Raw genomic sequence first — 25,652 nt, 5'->3', positions numbered from 1 at the left:
ACAGCAGCTGGAGGGTGGAGGCGGAGAGGGAATTCATGGCAGCGGACAGGGTCCAAGCAGGGGGAGGGGGCTCCCTGGTTCTTAGCTCAGGGAAGTTTGTGGAAACAGCCCAGGAAAGGGTGGCAGGCTCTGGCAACAGAGAGGTTAAAGGGAGGGGGCCCCACCCAGTCCTGGCGTGAGGGAAGCCACGAGCCAAGCGAGCCCAATGACTTGGGGCGCGTGTCAGGGCTGGCTGCCCCACACCCTTGGAAGCAGTCGGGCTGCATTCCATGAGCCTTCTCCACCCTGGCTTGCCTGAGGGAGGGAAGATGGCAGGCCTGCCTCCCCTGGCACGCCCCATCCTGCCCCAGAGGCAGCTGTTTTGTTAGGAAGGAGTGGAGTCTAGGGCGAGGGTGAGGAGTCTGGAAGTCTGGACTTCTGAGTGGACTGGGAAGGAGGTGGGGAAGGAAACCAGCAAGTTTAAAGCAGCAGGCTGCGGGGCAGGATTCCTGGGCTTGCCCGGGTTTGCCCCAGAGGCACAGATCCAGAGATTTTCTTCTTCATCTAGCTTCGCTCCACCTGCATGGCAGTTTCCTTTTCAAGAACAAAATCTCCCTCCAGACATGCATGAGGAGGACTAGCGAAGAGGATCTGCGTGTCTGAATGCACAACCAGGGGAGGCAGAGAAAAATAGCAGTGAAATTCTCCCTCCTGGCCAGCACTTAAATACGCTTTGTTTCTGCTACTAACCTGGAGACTTACCCTTTAAAAACAAGAAGCAAAAGTGCCCCTACCTCCCAGAGCCTTTAGCAGCAGCAAGATCTCAAGATCTTAGTTGGGGATAAAAGGCTGTCTCAAACAATATCTCTCCCGATTTGGCTTATGATGTGTGGAGGGGAGTGAGGTGGTGTCTGCTCCGCTCTTGATACCCGATGGCCACACAAGGATGTAACATTCACGCACAACATGTGTAGGCATATTCCAACATATTTAGGATTTCTCTCTCTTTTTGGTAGAGTGGATTTTCTGAATAAAGTATGGTAATCTAGCAATCATCTGGGCCTATTTGTTTTTGGGCTTTATGTGCATTTTGAAAATCACACCACTTACATAGTCAGGAGCACTGGGCACTTTCCGTGCTAAGGCCTGAATCCCAGAAGTTTGTTGTCTGAGCCTGGGGTTCCCCTTCCATTTTGGCAAGTGCAGTGAAATAATGGGCAGGTGAACTATGGGAAGAACTCCAAAATAAGGGACACTCAGAGAGACCATAAGAAAATGACTCTTAAAATGTGTCAGAAAACTAACAGTACTCAGGAGAAGTCTCAGGGGAAGAGACGACAACTCCCATTTTCCCAATTAACTTGAAATGAATGCTGCATTGTCACAAGGCAACGTCCGGAGAAAGAAAGAGCAACAGATAAGCCTACAAAACTACTTTGAGAGCCTCCAGACTGTCAGTGCATACCAGAACATTACCGGTAGGTTTGGAAGATTAAAGTAGATTGCAAGGCTGTGTCACCCAGGTGCAACAAATCAAAGCAAACAGATGTTTGGGGGTTGGAAAATGATGAGGAATTGCACAGAAAAGTGTGGGACTAAGGAATTACTAATGAGAACATGTGTAAACATCCTGCAAACAGATCAGGATGAACGCAGGCTGAATGCTCACCGCCATATAACAGCCCAGGAAACAAATCAGAGCAAATGCTCAATGAATATTGGATATAATGATGTAAGAACCACATAAGCTTTGTGTAAGTAAATCAGGATGCATGAATAAACAGGCCATATGTTAAAGCTCTTAGGCACACCTTCACTATTGACCAGGGCTGCCATACACCTGGGATTTCAAAGGTGGGAGGAATTTGCGAAAAAAGCTTAACAATTTTGGGGGTGTCTAGATATGCCAACCCTACTATTGACACAATGGTGCCATTTTACTAGGGCTTTTTCTTCAAGCTTTTAAAACACCTTTTGCCTTTTTTTTAAAATGAAAAATTCACAGAATGGTGTTTAGGTGAAAAAGCACTGTGGTACAAATTAAAGTATTGCCCTCTTAAAGCACACTTCCTTTTCTGGTTTTAACAGCCAGTGCTGTTTTGTCACTATGTTTGCCCCTTCTCCATCCATAGAGCTCCACAAGTGTGTAACCGTTTAAGAGGGTGTTACAGTGAAATAACGAGTGAGCGAGCAAATGAGTGCACACACAGTGTGCTACCCCACGCAAAGTGTGGAAAGTCAGTTGCAATTCCACACACAGCTTACAGCCGGAAAGTAGGAACAAAGTAGCTCTGGGAGACACCAGTTTGGGTGGATCCTGAGAGTGCTCTGGAATCACATACAGTAAGTGAGTGAGAGGGAAGAAGGCGGCATCGTTAATGGTTTCTTGAGTGGCACATATTGGCACCACGATGGAGACTCAAGTACAGATCTTGGAAGGCAAAACTGGGCTGCCTTCTGCTTGTCCTCCCCCCTCTTTAAGTGAAACTGCCTCTTCCCTTCCTTCTGCCGGAGTCTCCCTCTCCCAAGAGGAAATCCCCCTCTAACACACCTTCAACAATCCCTGCCCAGAGGCAGCTGCATTTTTGCACTCCAGCTGGTGCTGCCTGGGCCTCTGAAGGATCTGGGAGGCTTGTGGTGCATCTGGGCCAGGAGTTCATGCCGGGCTTGTTGCAACTAGCCGGGAGTGTGCTGCAGTGCTCTGCGTTCAGACCTGTCTTGCTCCTCCCTGGTGGTGCTACAGGTGGAAGCACGAAAAACAGCGAGGAGCTGAGGAGCTGAGCTGCTTTGTTATAGCTCAAGGAAAGGGTTTAGCGTCACAACAGAAGTCACCACACAGAAGGAATGCATTAGGATTGCTTTGGGTGTTCCTGCCTCTGCCACCATCTGGAATTATGTCCCTTTAAAGACCTTTAAAGAAGGTATCCAACCACAGCACACATTAACAGGGTAGGAAAAGCTTCACTTTCTGAATTTCCACTTGTCACACCTTGCCCTTTAAGGGCTCACGAGCAAAGCCAGAAATCAACCTGGCAATCCTAAATCCTGCATCGCTCCATAACTGCATATGTCCCAGACTGTCTCAGTGTTTGGGTATTTGTTTCAGGACCCACGATGAGTGCCGGCCGGCTTTTTGTCACCCCCCCTCAGTGGTGACACCCGGGGCGGACCACCCCTACCACACACCCTTCCTCCTCCCCTGGCTTTCAGCAGTGGTTGTGGACAAATTAACAAGATTATACCAAAGAAGCCTGAGTGAAGAAAAATGCCTTCAGCATTTGTCAAAAGCACAAATGGTAGGATCCTGGCATATTTCAAGCAGGGAGAGTTCCAAAGATCTGGTCCCACAACTCTGAAGGCCCAATTCTTTGCAGAGGTCAGCTGGGTCTCTTCAGCAACCCGTGACAGAGGGGCCACGTTGTAGCCGGAGTGTTGGTCTCTTGGGCAACCGAGTGCCTTGCATATGCATGGAATCCATGTTAACAAAGTTTGAGTCACTCAGAAAAGGACACAATGAACATGTCGAGGTAGATTTTCTTCATTGCCTTCATAGATACATGGTAGGCAGAATAATGTGCTCCAACACGTGTTTGATCAGGTTTGCAGTGACCCTTGCACCATCTGAGTTTTCATTGCACACAGCTCCATACCCTCCAACAGATGAAAATAGGGACATTTCTCACTCCCCCAACTGACCCTTCTCACCCCCCCCATTCCTCCCACCTGCAGAGCATTTCCTATCAGAAGAAGGGCGAGTGCCACCCCCACTACCCCAACGGGACATAGTACCCATGCCCTGAGAAAACTCCTTAATCCCAATTTTATTTTATTCTTTGGTAGATTTACAAAAAAACACACACACACAAATAAATTTTAGAAAGGGGCAATATAGGATGTGGATGCACAAAGCATTTTTAAAATAATAATAAAAGACAAGACTCCTTGTGCTCTGCTATGCTTCTCCTTTCTCCCTGCCCAAGGTGGCCTAGGGCTGGGCCCTGGCGGCTGCAGCCTCTCCCCCTCCTCACCCACAGCCGCCATGAGCTGCCCAAGCGAGGAGACTGGCAGCAGTGGCCATGGAGAGGCCAGGGGATGCTCCCTCACAACTGCCACTGCCCCCACCATGGCTTGGGCCAAGCACCAACTCCTCCTCCTCCCTGAGCTCGGTGCTGGAGGAGCTGGTGGGTGAAATAGGGGCATTCTCGGATCAAATCAGAAAGCAGGAAGGCTTTCATAATTCCGGGACTATCCCTGGAAAATCGGGGCACTTGGAGCATATGCAGTTCCTAAGGCCTGAATAAAATATTGGGGGGGCCAAGTAAGCACTGCCCTGCACAATTGACCACATGATGCAATGCATGGATACCATTTGAATGGCAATGCTCATCAACTTGGGGGGGAGGCCCCCTCAAATATTTTACTAGGGCACCAAAGACCCTTTGACCCCTGGAGCTGGCTCCTATGGGGTCTATGATAAGCTGCACAGTAACACAGGACCTCAACAGGATCGCCAGTTCTCTCTACTAGAAAATACCTCAGAGCACACAAGGATCCATCATATTCTATTAGGTCACATCAACACCATACGTTTGAAGTATGTCCCATTAAACTTTAATTAGTTTAATGCTGAGTAAATGTCCAGTGCGCTTCCATCGACACAAGTCCCATTACAGCAAAGCATTTTGCGCAGCGGTTTAAGAAGGGCAGGAGACGCAGTATCTTTTCAAAGAGGAATCTTGGAGCAAGCAGTTTGGAACTCAAACAAAAAGTTTATTTACAAAAGAAAAAACCCTGGCGACCAACCACACATATCAGCAAACACGCCCAAAAGGGAACAAACACGCGGGAGACTGACTATTTATACAAACTCATGTTCCTGGAAGCCTAATGACTTCCAGCTGCTCAGTGATTAGAGCGTCTTGCTACCTATTAACCCTTTGATAGCAACAAAGTACATGGCAGCCCCCCACCCAAGAATCCTGGGAACTTTAGTTTGGTTAAAGTTGCTGGGAATTGTAGCTCTGTGAAGGGCAAGCTACAGTTCCCAGGAATCTTTGCAGAAAATCTGTGTGTTTTAATTGTGCTTTAAATGTAAGGTGTGGAGGTGACTTTAGTCTTCAGGGTGGGATTGCAGCCTTGCTGTACACACGCACACAGTGGCGTAGCGTGGGGGGTGCAGGGGGGCCGGCCATACCGGGCGCAACATCTGGGGGTTAGGGTTAGGGGGCGCAAATCCACGGGTTAGGGGGCGCAAACCCACGGGTTAGGGGGTGCAAATTACTTGCCTTGCCCCGGGTGCTGACAACCCACGCTACGCCACTGCACGCACACACACAAGTCCTTCTCTTTTCAGAAATGAAATGAAATGAAAATGCATCTTGGTTTTGGTGCACACATTTTCAGAGCATGGCTTCCTTTCCTCTAAAACGATGGCATTCTTTCTCTGGAGAGGTCTCTTGGGGTCCCTCTCTTCCTGTGCTTAGGCAGACACTTAAAGCACATTTACTTAATCAGGCTGTGCTGATGCTTAGCAGGTCCTCCCCATGTTTAACCTGGTTGCTTTGTTGCTGTGTCTTTGTACATTATAAACCCTTCCCACTGTATACTTCTATGTTTTCATTGCAGCTTGAATGAGTTGATGTTTATACTTTTATTTTTTAGGTTTTGTAAGCCATTTTGAATATAATTATTTTGTAGAGCAAAACAGGATCTCTATCTTTATTTCTCTCGCTCTCTGTCTATGAAAAACTCCCACCCACAACTGCCATCAACTTGTCACATAACAAATGCTTGGAAACTATTCTGAAAGTACAACCAGATCCACTGTGACTTGAAATGGTCTACTATATATTATTCGGCTTCAATCCTATACGCACTTATCTGGGAGGAAGAACCACGGAACTCAATTGGCTTGCTTCTGAGTAGACATATATTGGGATTATGCTTCTCTCTGAAGGGAAGAAAAATATGAGTGATTTATTGAAGCAGCCAGTGCAGAACAGGACTAAAGCAGATTTAATTAATATTAATTTATTTACATGCATTACATACCTCTCTGGGTTTCCAGAGCTGCTAACAATTAACACAATCAGTTTAAAGCAACAAATCATCACATTAAACATGCCCCCTGTGGTGAAGTGCCTTCAGCAGCATTTGATGTGGGAGGGTGTCCTTGGTGTGAGTCTAGTGATGTTGCAGGCATGCACAAGTGTCCCTGTTTTCATCAGTGAGAAACTGGAGGCTGCGCAACTGTATGCAGGGAGAATACAGTGGTACCTCTGGTTAAGTACCTAAATCGTTCCGGAGGTCCATTCTTAACCTGAAACTGTTCTTAACCTGAAGCACCACTTTAGCTAATGAGGCCTCCCGCTGCCGCCGCGCTGCCGGAGCACAATTTCTGTTCTCATCCTGAAGCAAAGTTCTTAACCCAAGGTACTATTTCTGGGTTAGCAGGGTCTGTAACCTGAGGTGTCTGTAACCTGAAGTGTCTGTAACCTGAGGTACCACTGTATATCTTTCTTTGGATGGTAATCTCTATATTTGAGGAGCATTGCAGTTTGGGTGGGGAGGGAGCAGGAAGCCAGCATGGGGGGGGGGGGGGAGTGCAGCAGGCTGTTTTGAGAATACCAGCAAAAGCCACAAAGGGTCTCAGCAGCAGTATGAAATATGACAGATATAGATGGCCAGGTCAGGCTTCTTTTTCCTTCCCCACTAACCACGTCAGCGAATCTTTAACCCTGGCACAACAGAATGAAACTCAGGCAGATTATTTCCCATGCTCTGGGCTGGAAATGTTGACATGGGCTTCATTTCTGTCCTTCTGTCCTTCTCTGCACCTCCCCCAACCAGGGAAGAAGGAATGAGTGAAGATCTACATTAGGAACAAGCGGGGAAGAAATATCATCATTGGGAAGAAGGGTGGGAGAAGACTAGCAGACCTCCTATGTGTCCAGAGGCCACTGCACAGGTGGCATGAGGAAGCAGATCTGGCCTCCAAGGAGTGGACCACAGCTGTTCTTGCCACTGTGGCAGCAGCAGGCTCTGCTGCCCCTGTGGATCCTGCCACCTGAGGCAGTCACCTCTCTGGCGGAACAGCCCTACCTCTGAGGCACCTGGGAAAAGATAATAGTAATGATAACAATTTATTACTTATACCCCACCCATCTGGCCTCGGTGGGGACCCTGTGATCTTCTGGGTAGTGTTGGAATCCAGCTTCCATCAGGCCCAGTCAGAGTGGCCAGTGGTCAAGCCTGATGGGAGTTAGATTAGTCTGGAGACATCTTCATGGTTACAGGCTTCCCACCCCTGGGTTAAGGGAAATATCTTGGGATATCTTGCCCCTTTCTGAGTGGAATGAAATCAAGACGGCAGCGACACCTAGTGGCACATCCTAGCTCAACTGGGCCCCAGCTGATGCTCAGGCTAATAAGGGGAAATCTACCCTCTTACCTCCTCGCTTTATGCTAGACATCCCCATAGCGACTGGAGTGGTCAAGAGCTTCTCTTTAGCTGCTGTTCTTTCTCTGTTCCCTCCATCACCCCCCCCCCCCGCTCTCAGCACTGGGAAAGGCCAGGATTGGCCTAGATGAAAGAAAGGGATTTCTAGGGTTCTTTCAGTGTGGTTGTCATGGTGATGCTAGAGCAGAAAATCCTCTACCCCTCTCCATCTCTCCCTCCCCCCTGCACTACTGCAGCAGCCGAAGTCCTCACAGTTTCTGAGGCTGCCTCATTTAGTCATAACCCCTCATGTGAAAATGTGAGGGGGGAAGTCAAGGGGCCACAAAAACAAGCGAGCAGGCAAGGACAGGCAGGCCATTTTGCATTGGTGCAAATTGTTGCAGAAATATACTAATATGCAGGAACACATACAGAAATGCACTTTTGATGCTGGCAAATATGACAACTCCAGCTTTATTTACTTGTTGAATTTAGGACCTTGTGGAATGCCCAAGGCAGCAAAACCACAAAATATACAAAAACATGCACATTAAATCATTAAAACAGAAACCATCATACCAAGTCATGCATGTTTGCAATTTCTCATATAGCCTGAAACAGGCCTGCCAAATCAAATGCTGGCATGTCCTTGCAGACTTAATACACATGAGCAATGTATATGTCACATTCAGTACTTTATCAGGGATTTCCACAAACTTCTATAGGTTTGCTTTTCCACATGCAGAAGTAGGAATTGGATGGTACACACACTTCCAATAGGTCTTTTCCTGCCCCCTCCTCTTCAAAGCAGTACAATTATGTTCAGCGAGACTGGAGCAGCATGACAAGGTGTAATTTAGAATACAGCCAGGCCCTGCAGATATGCAACCAGGCGAGTGTGTTATTAACACCTAAAGAACCCCTGGCAGGTCTGGAACTGAGACGTGCAATTACAGCACTTAGCAAAGAAAGAGGAGACAATGCCAGAACAAGAGACTATTTCCACCAGGCCTGTGGGAGATGCAGTTGAATTTACCCTCAACATTTACTTTCTTTTAGAATCAAAACCACAGCAAGTTCAGACACTTTTTGACCTGGCTCCATGCTTCAAGAAAAAGGAAGAAGAAAAGACACACAAAATTCTGTGCTGAGAAATTCACTGCAAAGAACACCATGGGGAAAGTTTATCCTCAGCATGCGTGCACACACACACACACACGCCAAAAGGGGAGCACTCATCAGTGACTATTCAGAATCTGGTGTGAACAGCATGAATTGTCCCAGATACATCCTGAAACACAAGCTAGTGGTATGCCAACACCCTGGGGGCTGAGAGGGTGGAGACCCTTGGTCACAGTTCTAGTTAGGTCTGCAGCCTACTTATTCAATAGCAAAAAGAGAAATCCTCCCTCCCTCCGAATTATTTTGGTAGAGAATGTTTGACACCGAGGGCTTTAATTTATATTTGATGTATTTGAGCTTAGTCCAGTTTCAGCAAATGTTGAAAGGGAGATGTGAGTCATCATGGCTAGATGCACAGGCAGTGTCACATTAACTGGCCTTTTTTTGGTGGGAGAGGGATATGTTAAACATCTTCATAAAATTTATATATGGATCCTAGCCATTTCCCTGTACTTCAGATCCAATAATAATTTGAAGTGGGGGCCAAAGCAGTCAATGCCCCCCAATCCTCTCTTCTCTTTCTGTAAAGATTTACAGATCTCAAAGTTGCACAGGTGAACCTGGGATCTGGATGCTGAGAGGAAATAACTGGCTAGAACACTAATCTGCTATCTTGGCAACTCAACATTTAAACCCCCTCTGAACATGCAAAGAGCACCAACCTCACCTTGATTCATTACATTAGTCATGAGGCTTGTATGGAGAAAAAGGATAGTATTTATTGAGTCAAAGTGCACTGGATCATCTTGGATGTGGGGGAGTTAAAAGTGTCTTTGCAGCTGCTGTTTTGAGAAGGAGCAAGGAAGTTGTTGCCATCTGTCTGTCTTAAGAGACAATGAAGAGGGCCTCCAGGGTGAAGTCAAACTGCTGTGTTAGCAGCATCGAAGTGACCTCCCCGGGGCACAAGCCTTGGCTGCCCGTATGACAAGACTCACTTCTCAGCCTTGCTGATGTGGCTCAAAGGAAAGCAGAGCAATAGGTCTGGCCCCACTCAGCTGCGGGAGTTTCCAAAAGGAGGCATACAAGGTGCCACCCAACCCTCTCAGGGACTCTGCTCTGGATTTGTGTGGCAGTTACTCCATGGAGTTTCCTTCTCTTGAAGATATTCCACAAAGCAGCCAGGGTTTAGGACCAGAGTTTTCCTTCTTCTAGATGGGCTCCCTTCCCAGGTTGAGGAGCCCCATCTGCCCCTCACTTCCCTCCACAGCAGGAGCCAGCAAACCTTTTCAGCAGGGGGCCAGTCCACTGTCCCTCAGACCTTGTGGGGGGCCAGACTATATTTTTTTGGGGGGGGGATGAACGAATTCCTATGCCCCACAAATAACCCAGAGATACATTTTAAATAAAAGGACACAGTCTACCCATGTAAAAACACGCTGATTCCCGGACTGCCCGTGGGTGGATTGAGAAGGTGATTGGGCTGGATTCGGCCCCTGAGCCCTAGTTTGCCTAGCCATGCTCCACAGCATATGCAGGGTAGAGCATAACTGTAAGGTTCAATCAGCACCATGGACAAAGGCCCAGCATTTTCAGCACTATGGATAGCACACCCATCGTGATAAATATTGCCTGGTCAAACCTTATGCCATTGTCCTGCCTCCAGTGCTGACTGGCGGCTGGTGCCCATTGGAATTGCTAAAGTGGAAGGCTGGGAGCCAACAGCAGGTGGAGCCAGGCTGAGTCAACTAATTCTAGTTTCTCCCCCAACCTCCTCCCTGCTGTGATCTACAAGGGCAAGACTGAGACTAAGGAGGAGGAAGCCAGCGGCAAATGTCAACCCTTAGTGAGTAGGAAGGCAGGCAGGCAGGTGGGGCAGGCTGAGGGCAGGCTGAGCTTAGTGGAGCAGTGCTCTAGTTGCCCTCTGCCCGCCCGCACTTAGGGCATTATGAGTTCCAGGGACGTTATGGGCTTGTTTAAGCCCTTTCATTCACCCCCCCTCCCCATTTCTGGCACTCAGGAGAGAAGGGGCAGCTTTAGTATCAAGTTGTCTCCAGTGGGAATTTTGTATAATGATACAGCCAAGCCACAGGAGAAACTTTATAAAGCATTCACCTTTTCAGCATTCTGTCCTTACAAAGACTGAAAATTCTAGTCATCATAACATCAAGATGCTTTTTTCTGAAATTTGATCTACCTGGAAAGGTGTAAAATCTGGACACATTTCAGAAGCTGTTGATAAATAATGGCTGTGTTGCAGCTTCAAATATTGTTTTCTGGTGCAGCTGTCCCCTGCTTCCTACCATTTTTGGGGCCCTCAAACCGTTGCGTCATACCAGACTTTTAAAGCAGTATGATACCACTTCAAAAAGTCATGGCTCCCAGTTATGAGAGCTGTCATTTGCTAAAGGCACTGAAAGTTATTCAGAGACACCTCTTCCCCTCCCAGACCTACAGTCTGCAGAATTCCCTGGGAAGGATTGATTGTTATATCAGTTTCAGCACTGTAGCTCTGGGAGGGGAATAATCTCCTAACAACTCTCAGCACCCTTATCAAACTACAGAATGCTTTTGAAGAAGGCTTGACTTTTAAAAGTGACATCATTGGTGTGAATGTGGCCTAAATCTTAATTTTCTCTTTTAGTAGGTTGGAGCTGCCAGGTTCAAGCGTACTGCAAAGGTTCTCTTTGTGTTGGCTTGGTGAACATCTGTGTGTATTCTTAATATTATAAAGTCTCAAAGGTTTCATTTGCAATAGGTTATCTACATAAAGGCACGATTATTTATATTCTTGCTATGGTTGTTCAGCACATGATCACTGCCAGATTAAAGCTTCCCAGATGGAGCCTGATTCCCAAAAGAAAAATGGCCCTTGCCAGAGTGAGCAGGCAGCAGCTGCAGAAGATAGAAGATGTGGGAAGGGAAGTTGTTGCAGATGGATGTGTGTTTGTGAAATGCTGCTTTGTGTGTTTTTCCTGTGAATTGCTGCTGCAGGTATTCATATGTGAAGTGGTTTTGCCAATGTTTGTGTCACCATTTTTTACTTTTTTCATTAAGGCTTTTAAGCTGCAACCCTAATCCTGTTTATTTGGGAGTATACCCCTTAAATTCAATAGGATTTACTTTTGAGTAAATAGCATTATCCTGTAAAGCACTATGTGCACACACACAGGCAAAGCTTAATGCCCTGGCTGCTGCTTTAACAGGCCAGTTCTTGACATGTTTACTTAGAAGTAACCCCATCTATATTCAGTGGGGCTTACTCTCAGGTGAGGTACATAGGAGGCTGCATTTTATTTGTTATCTGCTCAGGATCATTCAGCTTCCTCAAGGAAATTCTCAGACTACAGCTGTGTGCTTGTATAGTTCCATATGAAATGATGCTGCATGTAAAGTGCTTCTGCTTGTGTGTTTTATTTATTGTTTTTTAATTTTTTAAAATGTATACCCCAGCTCATTTTAAAATAAAAAATAACAACTGTAATAAAATCTATAACAGTTTTCCCATTCCTATCAAAATTCTCAGCAACAAATCTCAAAAGAGACCCCCAAAACTAAAACATTAGAGGTAACTCAGCAGAAGCGGGGGGAACCCAGTTAGTCAAAAACCTTTTAAAACGTTTTTACTAACAATGCTGTGATGGGGCCTGAGGCTTCTCCTTCCCCTACAGAAAAAATTCTAGCCCTGTTTACTGTCTGCCATACCTTATGGCTGTGCTATGCATTCATTTTCCTTACACATTTGCTCTTTAATTTTTTTAAAAAAAATTATTTAAATATATGCAGTTTTAACCCTGCCTCTCCCTGTGACTGTATCCCATTCCCTGCAGCCCTCAAGGGAGGCTTTCCACTTATTCCATTGATACATCCTACAGTGCAGTGCAACCAGTGGGAATATAAATCAGCTTTGGGATTTCTTTGCCACCAGCTTCGTGACATCATCGACACTGGCACCATGACGTCAACCTCAGCATTAAGGGCAGTGGCACCACCAGCATCAATTCCATCGGAGCGCACAGCATCATCAGCATCCTTCTGCCTCTGTCCCTGCATCTCCGCTGTTGGGTACCGGGCCGTACCATTCACACTCCCCAGGGAGGGGGGCGGAGGAGAGAGCAGCCGAGCTCCTCCCCTTCTCCCGTCGCCGAATGGTCCACCCCGGGATTCGCTTCGCAGAGGCAAGGCGCTACCACTGCAGCCGCAGAGGGGGGAAGGGAAGCATTTGGGCGAGTCCACGCGCAGGAGAGCCGCTTAACTGGGCAGGGCTGGTTGCTGAGGCTCACAGAAGGACTTGGGTGGAGCCGCGCCGGGCTGGCTGTTCCTTTCTCTCGAGCGATCTCCCGCTCCCAAAGCGCAGGGGAACAAGGGCACCCATCTTTCCCTATAGATCCTTTCCCCAGGAGGCAGGCGCGCCGAGAAAGCGCCTTGGAGGACCCTTTCCCGGCTAGAGAGAAAGAGATCCCTCCTGCAAATCCCTTCAGAAGCAAAGGATCCCAGAGGGCTAAAAGGAAAAGAGCAGCCTCATCTTCCCTGCAGGAGACAGATCTGCTGCAGGGAGGGAGCCTCTCCCCGTTAGTCGCCCCCCCCCCCTTGAGAAATCCCTGGCAGGCTGGTCGTTCTCTGGATCCTCCTTTAGCTGGGCAACCCCCGAGATCTCCGCAGCAGCCGCCCGGGGGTGGGGGTGGTGGGGATCCCACCGGGAAGGCTTAGCAAACCCCACCCCACCCAGAGACGCAGCGCTCGAGGGGGTCCCCTCCCTAGGAGTCCCCCTGCCCCCCCCCGCCGACCCCCCGCGACCCCCTCCCGGCGCCAACATGAATTACCTGCGCAGGCGTCTCTCGGACAGCAACTTCATGGCCAACCTGCCCAACGGCTACATGACGGACCTGCAGCGCCCGCAGCCCCCTCCGCCGCCCCCCAGCGCCACCTCGCCGTCGCCCGGCAGCGTCTCGCCCGCCGAAAGGCCGCCGTCGGCCCCCAGCCCGGGCGCGGGCAGCAGCGGCGGGGCCGGGGGCTTCTTCTCCTCCCTCTCCAACGCCGTGAAGCAGACGACCGCGGCGGCGGCGGCCACCTTCAGCGAGCAGGTCGGGGGGGTCGCCGGCTCCGGAGGGTCCTCGGGGCGCAGCAAAGTGCTGCTGGTGGTGGATGAGCCAGGGACAGACTGGTAAGGAGCTGGCAAGGGGAGATGGGGAAGCCGCCCCTCCCGCCCCGCTTATCCCTCCATCTCTCCATCCATCCATCCATCCATCCATCCATCATCCATCCACCCTTCCTTCCTCCTTCTGCCTGAAGGAGACAAAGGATTAGCTACTCCCCCCCCCCATCACCGCTCCCAGTTCTCCAGAGGGGGTCAACCATCTCTATTATTTCTCCCCTCCCCCAGCCTTGGCCACTTCGAGTGTCTGGGCACCAAGATGTGGCAGATGCTTCCTCCAGGCCGGCTTCCCCCCACCCAACTGTCTCCACACTGCGTGGCACCTTTGTGAGAAGCGTAGGGCAAGCTGGCAACCTGGGAGCTGCTCTTCAGCCCAGTCCTGGCTAACCTGGTGCCCTCCAGGTGTTTCAGGCTGTGGCTTCCATTGGTCCCAGCCAGCACTGCCCAAACATCTGGAGGGCACCAGGTGGGAAAGCTTCTGAAACCCTGCCGTTCCCCCCTGCTCTTTTGTCACAACAAGGCAGGCAGCTCCTTATCATGCATGCACTGCAGTGCCTCTCTTCATTCCCGCCAGTATTCTCACTTTTGCAGGCTCCCACCTTCCTTTAGAGTTCACCCACCCATCCCTCTTCCACCTCTTCATCCGACCTGTCATTCCATCCCCAAATCCATTCCCCCTCAGCTATTGCATCACCCCCTCACTTTCTCTTCTTATTTTCCCTTTGCACTTTTCTGTTGCCGCATGCCCCATCTGTGTCTGTGCTGAGTATCTATTGCCCGTCTGACAGGGCTGTGAGAGGTGACAAAGAAAAGGATAGAGGGAGGGAGGTGTCAGACAGCAGGTGGACCTTGATGGCCACCAGGCTATGACCCCTTTGGCCTGCACCAGAGGTGAACCCAGCCCAGGGTCATTGTAGACCATGTTTTCATTAAGAGGAGGAAAGGGGAGAGATTTCCAGGTGAAACAGGTTGGTGTGTGTTGAAGTTGTAGGAAAGAAATGGTGCTTAGTTTTCCTAACACAAACGGTTTACCAAAAGAAAAGAAAAGAAAAGAAAAGAAAAGAAAAGAAAAGAAAAGAGGGGATGGACAACCAGCATTTGTCTTGCAGCCCCAACCTGTATCAGGCTGAGAAGTCAAAAATGCCAGCTGGGTAACGAGTGCCAATTTGGCTGCCCTCCCAGTCTGCATCTTGGGTTGGCTGGCCTTGCTAAGGTATGGAGGAGGTCTGAATAATTGAACAGGAATTTCAGGGAGTTATCTGTGCAAAATGGAAGATGCTTCTCTCTGTGTCTGCCTTTCCCCCTCCCCAGGCTCATGGAAGATGAAGGGGAAGGGGAACTGTCTGGGTTCATCCTTCAGCTTTTTGGTGAAACAATTTTGCACTTCCCCAAGGAGACTCCCTTAGGGAATGATCACAACCAAAAGCCAGGATTGTTCTTAAGGCTGCATGGTCTAATTTTGTTCCAAGTCTCCAGAGAATGTGTGACTCTCTGGTTTGACACACCAGTCAGACCCAGTCCCTCCAGACTCACCTTCCTGCCCCCACCATGCCTTCACCCAGATTCTCCTCCCTTCAGAGGCTACAGCACAAGCACCAGTTGTCTCCTGGCTCTCCCAGAGCCTACACTTGTCCTCTGCCTTCTTTCCCCCCCAAGCTTCCAGCTTCCTTGGCTGGGTGACCTTCTCTACCCACAGCTGTTGGGCCACTCTGTCCAGTTTTCCAGAAGCCAACATGAAGAGAAGGTTCCATTTACCTGTGGTTTCTATACAGGGACTCTGAGACCCACCAGCTAGGGCGCACAAGCCTATGAAGGCATCAGTCCCTTGAGCATTGCTTCCTGTGCCAAAATCCCAGGCTGGACAACAGCTGGGGACAGGCATGTTATATGGCATGGAGCTAAATCATGCCTAGCTTCCTGTGCTAGGCATCCCCCGAGAGCCTTCTCTCGCCTGCCCCTGATTTCTCTATCAGAGCAACATTACAGGGTGAGAATGGACTCTGTGAACTCTCCCAAGGGAATCATGATTTTTAGAGGTTATGATAACCAAGAAGGGCTAGTTGAACCAGACTGATGGGTAAGAAGATGGAGAACTCAATGCTTCCCTTATGAATGGGATCAGTCCTTGTGCATGGAATTGGATCAGATGAAATGAGCACATGCGCACATAATGTAAAATAAATAGGGATTTTAAACTAGAAAATACAGCACTACTGCTGAGCTTTGGAATTGAATGCCCCAGAATATGCTAATGGTCAACTGTATAACTGGATTAGAAAATGAGCTAGACAAATTGATGGCAGGCAGGAATATTAGGACAGCACCAGTTTGTAGAATTGTGTTTTGTTTTTGTTTTAATGTGGGGAAATCAACACAAGTGGGCTGAGTCAGGACCTGCAAGCTCAGTCCATTTCAGAGAATTCAGGAGGATTGCCAGTGCGCCATAATCCCCTGGAGGGAGGAAAGGAAAACTAACTAACCATTAGTTAAACAATGTTTTTGTGAATGATGATCTAATTAACCTGTAGAATGGGTGTAAACTGAAGGAGTGTAAGCTGTTTTATATACCTCCTTTATAACACCTGATACTGTCAACTGTCCATAACAGGATACTGGCTAAAATAGATAATTGGTTGTCATGACATGCTAAGCCTTAGGATACATCAGTAACTATGTTATACTAAAGCAGGGGTGCCCAAACTTTTTTCAAAGAGGGCCAGTTTTGATGAAGTGAACATGTGTGAGGGCCGACCAAAGTTGCTGAGCTTTTTTAAAGGACATATACTGCCATGGGGGCTGGATTGGGCCCCCAAAACGAACTGTACCAAAGCAAGGGGCTTGGACTAGATGAGCCAGGCTCCTTTCCACCTCTACACTTCTATGATTCTACGAATTCTACCAGTTTCTCATGCAGCATGTTTATGTCCCAGTGGCCCACAGGAAGCTGCATTTCCCAAGATCGTTCATGGTTTCCCAGCCCTTTCATGCCTTTGAGTAATACATTGGGTGTTATTCATAAACAGAGGAAGACCTTCTGGAAAAGAAATATATATATTTCTGGCAGCTGTGGGGCTACTCTGGTCTGCAACCTCAATGGTTTTCAGTCCTCCATCATCCCTGCAGTTGCCAGACAGAGCAGGTGCCGGCCTTGCTGCCTCTTCCTCATTGTTATGGACTGTTCATGTTTCAAGTGGAGTTTGCTGCCAAGGAGTGTGGTGGAGTCTCCTTCTTTGGAGGTCTTTAAGCAGAGGCTTGACAACCATATGTCAGGAGTGCTCTGATGGTGTTTCCTGCTTGGCAGGGGGTTGGACTCGATGGCCCTTGTGGTCTCTTCCAACTCTATGATTCTATGATTCAAGAGCTCTGCCTGTAATTAATAGGCAGAGTTATGGGCAGAGTTTGCTCCTGTTCTCTGTGTGTTTGTGTGAAGGCAGAATTGGATGTGCAGATTAACTCAAAACAGTCCTTCACTTTCAAACACTTGAGGGAAAAGGGGGCATCTGTTTGTAAGCCACAAAGAGTGACTGCAAGCATGCGCCTTACCAGAAAAATAATAATGAACTGAATAAGGAAAGCTGTGTTATCAGTGTTGTTGTTGTTGTTGTTGTTGTTGTTGTTGTTAACACCTCCCACTGCAAAAATAGGCTCCTAAGCACTTTAAAAAACTAGCATAAAGTATAAAAAATTAAAATGTAAAGAACCATAATTTAAAACAGTGCTTTTTTTGGTTAAAAACAAAACAAAATCATAAGGTGCTGGTACTCATATTTTGATAAACCTGCAGTGGGTGCCAACACCCAATGGTTGTCATGAACAGCAAAAGGAAAAAAGGAAAAAAGAAAAGAAAAAGAGGTGGCTGAAATTCAGTTCAGTGAGTACTATCACACATAAAAATAACTGATTTAAATACAAAACAAAATAATTGTGTTAAAACATCAAGCTATAGATCCATAAATTAAAATAAATTAAAATTAAAGCATACCTGTTAAAACAATACAGCAATTGAAACAGGAAACTTGGGTTAAAACATCAAAGGAATGCCTGCGTAAACCGGTGTGTCTTCAGAGGCCAACAGAATGCCAATACAGATGGCGGTTAGCTCTAATAACTATTGACCAATGGAGACCTACCTGGGTTCCAGCTTGATCAATCTCTGCCACTTTTTAGTCACCTCACCATCATGGCTATGGCAGAGCCCTATTTCCTTCTGTGTCAGAGAAGGACACTGTGGCTTGGGCACACACACATTCCTAGGTGGTTCACTAGGCAAGCTCCCAATCTCAGGCCATGTGGTTTCTCTGTTCAAGCTCTACATCCCAGGCACAGGCAAAGGAAGTCTTGTTAGAAAAACATTGGTGACCTTAGGGGAGTCGTGGTGCATCCCTGCAGAGCTGATTGCAGGGGGCTCCTTAATTCACACTTCTTTTTAGTGGATTGGGTTTTACCAGTATGTCTTTCTCTGGTGGGGCACCATGACACAGTCTCTGTTGATAAGATTGCTCTGGGTGCAATTCTGAAGTAACCAGGCTTACTGTTGGTGTACATTTGGTCTATATGCAGGTGCTTCTTTGACTCTTTGAATTTATACCTGCAGGCCCTGGTGGAATGACATTAAAACCATGGTTTATGTGAACCCTGCCCAGTGGCTTAATCATTTGCTGAAGCTATCCTTTTGTTATTGTTCATAACCTTGGCTTGTTTTAACTATGGCTTGGCATTATCTGTGAACCCAACACCAACCCACCCTAGGTCCTTGCCTACAAAGGCTTGAAGCAGAAGCAGTTGGAAAAGAAAAGAAATGTTGGAGATACAAGCCATGGTTTATTTGATCATCTGTGGGACAACTTGTGGTAAAGGCAAGGCTGAAATAAACCAAGGGGAACCATTGGCAAGATTCTGTGCAAACACAATGTACAAACCATTTTAAAATCTTGGCTTCAGTGAGAGTGTTTTTAAGCATATTTTTAACCATTTGACTTCCAAGAAGGAGGATTTAGTATCCTGCTACAAGTCCCTTAAGCAAAACTGCTGATTTATATATTACCAGATCATCCTTTTATTAATAGCCTCTAGTAGCCATTTGATTTCCTGCCTGGCTCTATCTCACTTATGACTGGCCTTCACTCACCTGTGATATATCAGGTTTGGGTATCTGTGTTTTGTGATTGCCTGTGCATGGCAGAATATGCTGCTACACTCAGCTACCCCCTTTCTTCTCATGGTATAGTCTCTCCCACTCGCTCTTTCACTCCACCCCTGCTCCTTCTGTTCCCAATTGGCACAGGCCCCCCAAACCCATCACTCCAGCATTGCATGGTCCATGTGCCAGTTGCCATCCGGAGGTTTTGGGCATGGGGATGCCAGCCCTTGTGTGGTTGCAGTATGTGTGAAGGTGCATGAGATTTGAGGAATCTCACTTAGACAGAGGTCAGGATACTCAATAGGGAAGAATGTAAACATGCATGCCAGTTAAGTTTATTATGTGAATTAGCAAGATGTGATTTCTGCAGCCTGAATGTATCAAATCCCAGGCTGCCAATGTTGAGGATTGTCACAGTAGGCCAATTGGCCATCTGTTGTGAATTTGCATCTCTCTCTCTCTCTCTCTCTCTCTCTCTCTCTCTCTCTCTCTCCCCCCCTCTCTCTCTCTCCCTCTCTCTCTCCTATCTATCTATCTATCTATCTATCTATCATCTATCTATCTATCATCTATCATCTATCCTGCAAGCAAATAGCATAGAAATTCCAAACTTCTGAGTAGTTAATCAGTTACCTCCTTTATACAAATGTAACCTACAGAATTCAGTGCTGCAAGATGGAGTGGATGATGGCATTTGGCTCAACAAAAGGATGAGACAGATCCATGGGGTTGGGTGGGAATATGTTTATCCACAGCAACTAGCCATGGTCAGGAAATGGAGACCCCATGTACAGAGGCAGTATACCTGTATAATATCAGATAACAGTGATCAAGAATAGGGGAAGGTTATTGCCTTTAACTCCTGCCTATGAGGTTCTCAGATACAGATTGCTGGCTGTTATTGGAAAACAAAATGCTGGCCAAAATGGGATTTTCATCTGATTTGTTCTAATATTCCTAATGACATACATATCACATTTCCCCCCATTTGACATGATTGAATTTGATGGACAATTGCGCAAATACTTCTTAAGGTAAGAAGCCCTCAATAAAAGGAAAGAGTCCTTAATAAAAAGCACAGAGTAGCATTCTCTCTTGTTGGAATGACTGGTTCTTGTAGAGCCTCTCTGGGTCTCTGAGGCCGGCTGGTTAACAGGGTGACTCAGAAACACCCCAATGGTATCACCAGGGTTATTATAATAGCACACCAAGTTAAGTGCCTAGGCTTACATTCAGCTCCCAGCAGAATTGAGGCTGGCTAATGTGGCCGATGTGCATGCTGGGGAAATGAGCTACAAATATATTTCCCTTCTAGGAACCTCTTATGCAAGCAAGGAAGGGGGCTGAAGAGCGACAGTATCTGGCTGAAGCAGGGGCAATGTGGGGTGGTACTCGCTCCACTTGGCTTCCTCCGCATCGTACCCCCAACCGTAATGCATGCTTTGGGCATTCTGCTTTCTCCTAGAGATTGCAGCTTCAGGATGCGTGCGCCGTAGGGAGCATGGATTGGCGATGTTTGTCGCAGGCGGCTCTGGATCCCTGCTGGGGATGATGTGTCAAGATGCAAAGGCTCTTGTTTCACGGCAGGGCAAGATAGAGGGTGTCAGTGCCTTGAAGGCTGCGGCAGACACACAGCAGCCCGAAGCAGCTGCAGCCAGAGCCCTGCTCCCCAGCTGTCTCCCACTGGGTGTGCAGCACCATGCTGAACAGAAGATCAAAAGGCTGCCTTGTATATGCTGCCATCTCTTGCACTGAGATGGCAGCTCATTGTCCTAAGCCACAGCCTCTGAGCCTTGCTTGAATCACCCGGGTCCATGTGCTCCCGGCATCACTTTCAATGGAATGAATGGCCTGTTGGTTTGCAAGGATACTTGCCACCCAACTTGACTTTGACTGAACCACTGCATAGTTCTCCTTTCTACTTGCTTTAATTGTTAGCCAAAGAGGCAGCCATGCTAGTCTCTGGCAGCAGCAAAACCAACAAACACTTTGTGTCATCTTAATGCAGAGATGGGGAAGCTACCCCCCCCCCCCCGGATGCTGTTGAACTCTCATCAGCCCCAGTCAACATGGCCAGTGCTCAGGGATGAAGGGAACTGTAGACCAGAGACATCTGGAGAGAACAAGATTCCCCAATCCTTGCGCTGAAGGTTAACGCATTCATTCTAGCACCACCTATCCTTTGCCAGCGTGCTGGCAGGGGCAGAGGGGAGATGTAGTCTGAAACTCCTGGAAGGTACCAGGTTGGCAAAAGTGGTTGCAAAGGGTCACTGTGTTTGCTTGCCAAACCTTTCAGCTTGAATTTTATTGTCACAAAATGCCCTTTTTTGCATTTCTTTCCCCGTAAACCCCAGCCATTATGTTCCCTCCCCACCCACTTTTATACTCACATGGATATATTTGTACCTACTGAGGATTACACTTCATGCATCCATGGACTCAGCGACCACCAAAAGGAGCTGTTAGTCTTTCAGAAGCCACAAGGCATTTCCACGCTTCTGCTACAATTGAAGGCAGGCATGAGCACGTGTGTGCTCTGATTCCACAGTGTTGTGAGTGTGTGCGCCACACATCCTGAGTGGTTGGGAGGAGAGATGGGGTACAAATCCATTTTTATTGTAAGATGCTTAAATGATTTTGAAAATTATATTAAGAGTCTTAAAAAAATATTTTTAAAAATCATATTCCAGTTATTCCTATTTACTAGGGGCAGCTTTTATTTTCTGCTTTCCTGTCCCAGGTAAACCAATGCCCCCTATTTTTGCTTTTTTTGGGGGGGGGATGCCTTTTAATATTTTTTGTTAGTAGAAAATGCAAGAGCTATAGTTCTGCAGCAGTCTTCCCTAAGCTGTGGTGGGATCAATGGGAGTTGTAGTTCAAAACAGCCGGCAGGCACCAGGCTGGTGTAGCCTGTTCTGCAGTGTTGAGTTCCCTCCCCAGGAGGGAAATCTCTGAGCAGAGCATATATCTTGTCTCTAGTGCACATGCGATGGCATGTTCCATCCACTGCACCTGCTGAAGTCTATTTTGAACTGCCAATGACTTACTACAGAACAAACATGTTTCTTTCTTTCTTTTTCTACTGTATTTGTAAAACCAAGAGAAGAAACACCATCTTGGCTTTTAAGTCAGTGCAGAGCAAATGGATACAGCAGGCGGCAGGCAGAGAAAAGCCTTTGGCAGCGTGGAATGATGGGTGCAGGGAGGATACTGATGCATGCCATGAAAAAACAGGATGTGAGGGGAGAGGATTGCAAGCCTGGCCTTGCTTTCTTTTGTGAACTGGCGGGGAGTATTCTGGCACCATTTCTGCAGGAGGCATATGGCAAAATGGCAACAGGGAGCATTGTTTCACCAAGGATGTTCAGGTAGCTGAAGGAAGACCCTGAGCTTCTTCCCTCGCAGCCATCTTGGCCACCTGCTGTCTTCTGCCAGGGCGGCTTCACAGGCAGTGCAGCAGTTTGGGTACCAAACTCCCCTGAGAGCAGGATGCCAGGCACCAGATTCCCAGCACACCCAGACAGTTGCTGGGCAGGCAGCAGGGTATTCTGCTCATGCCAAGAGGGGCGGTGGAAGAAACTCTGCGGGGATTCAGAAGCACTCTCCCCTCCCATATGCTAAAATAAAAACAAAAAAAATTCCTTCCAGTAGCACCTTAAAGACCAACTAAGTTAGTTCTTGGTATGAGCTTTCGTGTGCATGCACACCAGTCTGAGCCTGGGGCCAGAGGAATGTCGTGTGTATCTGGAGAAGTGTGCATGCACACGAAAGCTCATACCAAGAACTAACTTAGTTGGTCTTTAAGGTGCTACTGGAAGGAATTTTTTTTGTTTTGACTATGGCAGACCAACACGGCTACCTATCTGTAACTGGAAATATGCTAAAATAGTTATAGGCAAAATGTGACAACTCTACTGCTGAGCACTGAGGCATGGGAGGGGGGCTGCCTTAGAGTAGAAGATGTTTCTGGAGGAATTTGTTTATAATTATTGATCATTCTTCCAAGGAATCCTACAGTTCCGAGAAAGATTGCTTGAAACCCGCAGAGCTAAGAGGTATCAACCTGCAGTCTAAGGGCCTATTCCTGTAACAACCATTTAGTTGTGCCACAGCTGTGTGCAAAAGTTTATTATTCCTAGTGTTTGTTCACATTCCTGCCTTGCAAGAGACATTGTCCCCACCCCCAAGCATTGCACAGGTCTTTCCCTGCTAGTTGTTCACATCAGCATGGCTTCATTAGGGTCAGATTCGTTGCTGCTGCTTGTCTAGGCTCCAGGGCACCAAGGTGTTTACACAAGGTGTTCACACCTTGGCTATCAACAAACTAGGATCAGCTAAGGACCTCAATTAGCATGAAGCTGGTTTGAGAAACAACATGTCAGACAGCAATACAGTGGTTCCCCACAAGACAAATGCCTCGCAAAACGAAAAACGCGCAAGACGAAAGGGTTTTTCGGTTTTTGCGTCGCTTCGCTAGACGAATTTCCCTATGGGCTTGCTTCACAAGACGAAATGTCTTGCGAGTTCTTGTGAGTTTTTTTCCTTTTTCTTAATAGCCGCTAATCCGCTAATAGCCGTGCTTCGCAAGACGAAAAAACTGCAAGATGAAGAGACTCGCGGAACGGATTAATTTCGTCTTGCAAAGCACCACTGTCTTTTATAACTGTTTGGGATACAGATGCAGTTTGTTGTGTGAACAGGGCTTAAATCTCCAGAACTGGAAGTGTAGTGAGGGCACAGTAAACAGGAGTGTGGACACAACCATGGCCTGTAAACGCACTGGCTGACATGGGCAGACTTTTCTTTCAAGCACTCATTGGGAGGTGCTTGCCTGGGAAATGAATCTTCCCAGCATGTGGTTAAGAAGACAAGTCCTGCATATGTTGGGGGATGCGCATGGGGCTGGTTTTCCATAGGCAGGAAGTCCACACTGCTGAAGTGGTAGTGAGAACTGGCCTTGGCTCTGAAGACTACAATTCCCAGGATGCTCCAGGAGAGGAAGCAGTGATGGGGGTGGGGAGAGAAAATGTAAGGTTATAAAGGCTGTGGAAAGAAAATAATAATTGGGACTAGAGCTTCTCTGTCTGGAAGACATAAAAGGCTTCTATATCCCAGCTCTGTGGTTAAGGCTGCATGCAAACCATATATATAATGTAGATGGCTCCACACTGCAAATAATAATGGGAACTGTAGTTTACCATCACAGAGCTACAAGCACCCGCAACAAACTATGGTTCCCAGGACTCTTTGAGGGAAGCCGAGACATGTAGGCAGCCCATGCTTGCCAAGGTTAGAGTGGCCATTTTTATTTTAAAAATAATGATACTTGGGTGGGGAAGCGGGGAAGCCTCATGCACAAGAGCAGAAGCAGCAAATATATTTAAATAATAATAATAATAAAACAACTCCTTTGTCTGGTGCTGGTAAATAAAGTGGACTAAGCCTCTAGGGACTTAGGAAGCTTCTTTGAACTGTGCCAGACCATTGGTCTGTCTAGCCTGGTACTGTCAGCACTGACTGGCAGCAACAAAGGACATGGGGGTGCTGGGGACTGAGGCTGGGACCCTGGACGTGCAAAGCAGCTGCTCCAGTGCTGCAGCCATTGTTGCGCTCCTGCGTAGAATTTGTTGCAGGGTGAATGAGCTGTGCAAAGAGATGGTGGTTAAAGTAACGTAAAGTAAAGTAAAGATGCTCTCTTGCTCTGTAACCCACTCATCATACCTTGGCCTTAACAGAGCCTGTGGAGGGTTATTATTATAGGATGCTGAGGGACCACACTCATGCACCCCCATCTCTTTGGTGTAGCCAGAGGCAGCTCTACTATGAGGCAGAGTGAGGCTGCCAACTCTGGCAGCAGATGGGGAGGGAAGCAGGCAAGATGTTGACGCCAGAGCCCTGAAGAGCGAGCTTGCTTCCGCTCTAGCACAGAGGAGGATGCTGTCCCCTCACCAGTGCTGAAGTAAAATTCAGCTGCCTTTCCAGTTTAAATGTGGGTGGAGTGAAGGATCTTGTCTTCAGCCTCTCGCAGCAAAATGTCTTGGGCTGCTCTGCATGCAGCCATTTGTGAAATGGCCTGTTGGGGCTGAGCACAACCATGTGGATCAATCTTCTAAGCACACATAAGTTGTGCCTTTACTCTGACTCTGTCTGTCTTAATCTGCCCCCCTTCTTCTTCAAAAAGTCCCATCTTCCCTGACCTTTGGCCATGCTGACTGAGGCTGATGCGATTTGGAGTCCAACAACATATCAGAGGTCACAGGTTCCCCTCTCCCTGATCTGGGCCAAATGGATGTGATGCAAGAGATCCATATTGGATCGCCTGATGTTTTTCTGTTGTTGTTTTTACTTTACTGCAGCCACAGGAGATCTCTAATTTTGATGGTGTCTTAGACTGTTAAATGCTGTACCATTTCCCTCACCAAACTCATGCCCACCTGAAGCCGTGCTATTTCTACCAAGGTGGGGGAAATATAGTGGCAGGGGGGTGGTCATCTAGGACAGGGATGCAGGGGCTAAACAGCTCTACTCCGTGCTGCTGCACAGATAAAAATGGGAGCTTCTCTGTGGCTATTTTAAAATCCAAGCAAAAAACAATACACTGAGCCTCTGTGTCCCCTTCCCCCTTCTCTTTTGGCCCCCCGCTTCTCTTTATGCATCTTGCCCTCTCCTTTCTTAGGAAACCAATTAAATATTTTTTTAGTTGGCTAATCACCCATCTTTTAAGCAATTGAAGAATTAATCACAAAGTTCAATGTGAATAATTTCAGTGGTAAAAACTGCTATTTAAGGGCCTTTCTGAGCTATCGAGGGAAATGCAAGAT

At 47.5% G+C, this 25,652-nt stretch overlaps 2 protein-coding genes and 1 long non-coding RNA gene across 4 annotated transcripts in view; 1 reads left to right on the top strand and 2 right to left on the bottom strand.

Moving 5' to 3' along the window:
• Nucleotides 1-25,652, bottom strand: part of LOC310834972 (uncharacterized protein) — a 202,108-nt gene that overhangs the window by 148,254 nt on the left and 28,202 nt on the right. The gene's annotated exons all lie outside the window — the stretch shown is intronic.
• Nucleotides 1-25,652, bottom strand: part of LOC310835355 — a 300,425-nt gene that overhangs the window by 261,016 nt on the left and 13,757 nt on the right. The window lies entirely within an intron of this gene.
• The window catches only part of SYN1 (synapsin I), a 108,732-nt gene continuing 95,798 nt past the window's right edge, over nucleotides 12,719-25,652 (top strand). Inside the window, exon 1 of one of the 2 annotated variants that reach the window (XM_083718884.1) lies at nucleotides 12,719-13,700. In XM_083718884.1, the coding sequence (XP_083575010.1) occupies nucleotides 13,351-13,700 (350 nt within the window). In that variant the 5' untranslated portion in view covers nucleotides 12,719-13,350. The remainder of the gene's footprint in view (nucleotides 13,701-25,652) is intronic. The other variant, XM_083718885.1, reaches the window with a different exon arrangement.

The sequence above is a fragment of the Podarcis gaigeae genome (genome assembly GCF_964106915.1).
Source record: "Podarcis gaigeae genome assembly, chromosome: 17".
Lineage (NCBI taxonomy): Eukaryota > Metazoa > Chordata > Lepidosauria > Squamata > Lacertidae > Podarcis > Podarcis gaigeae.
This window is presented reverse-complemented; position numbering and strand designations above follow the sequence as displayed.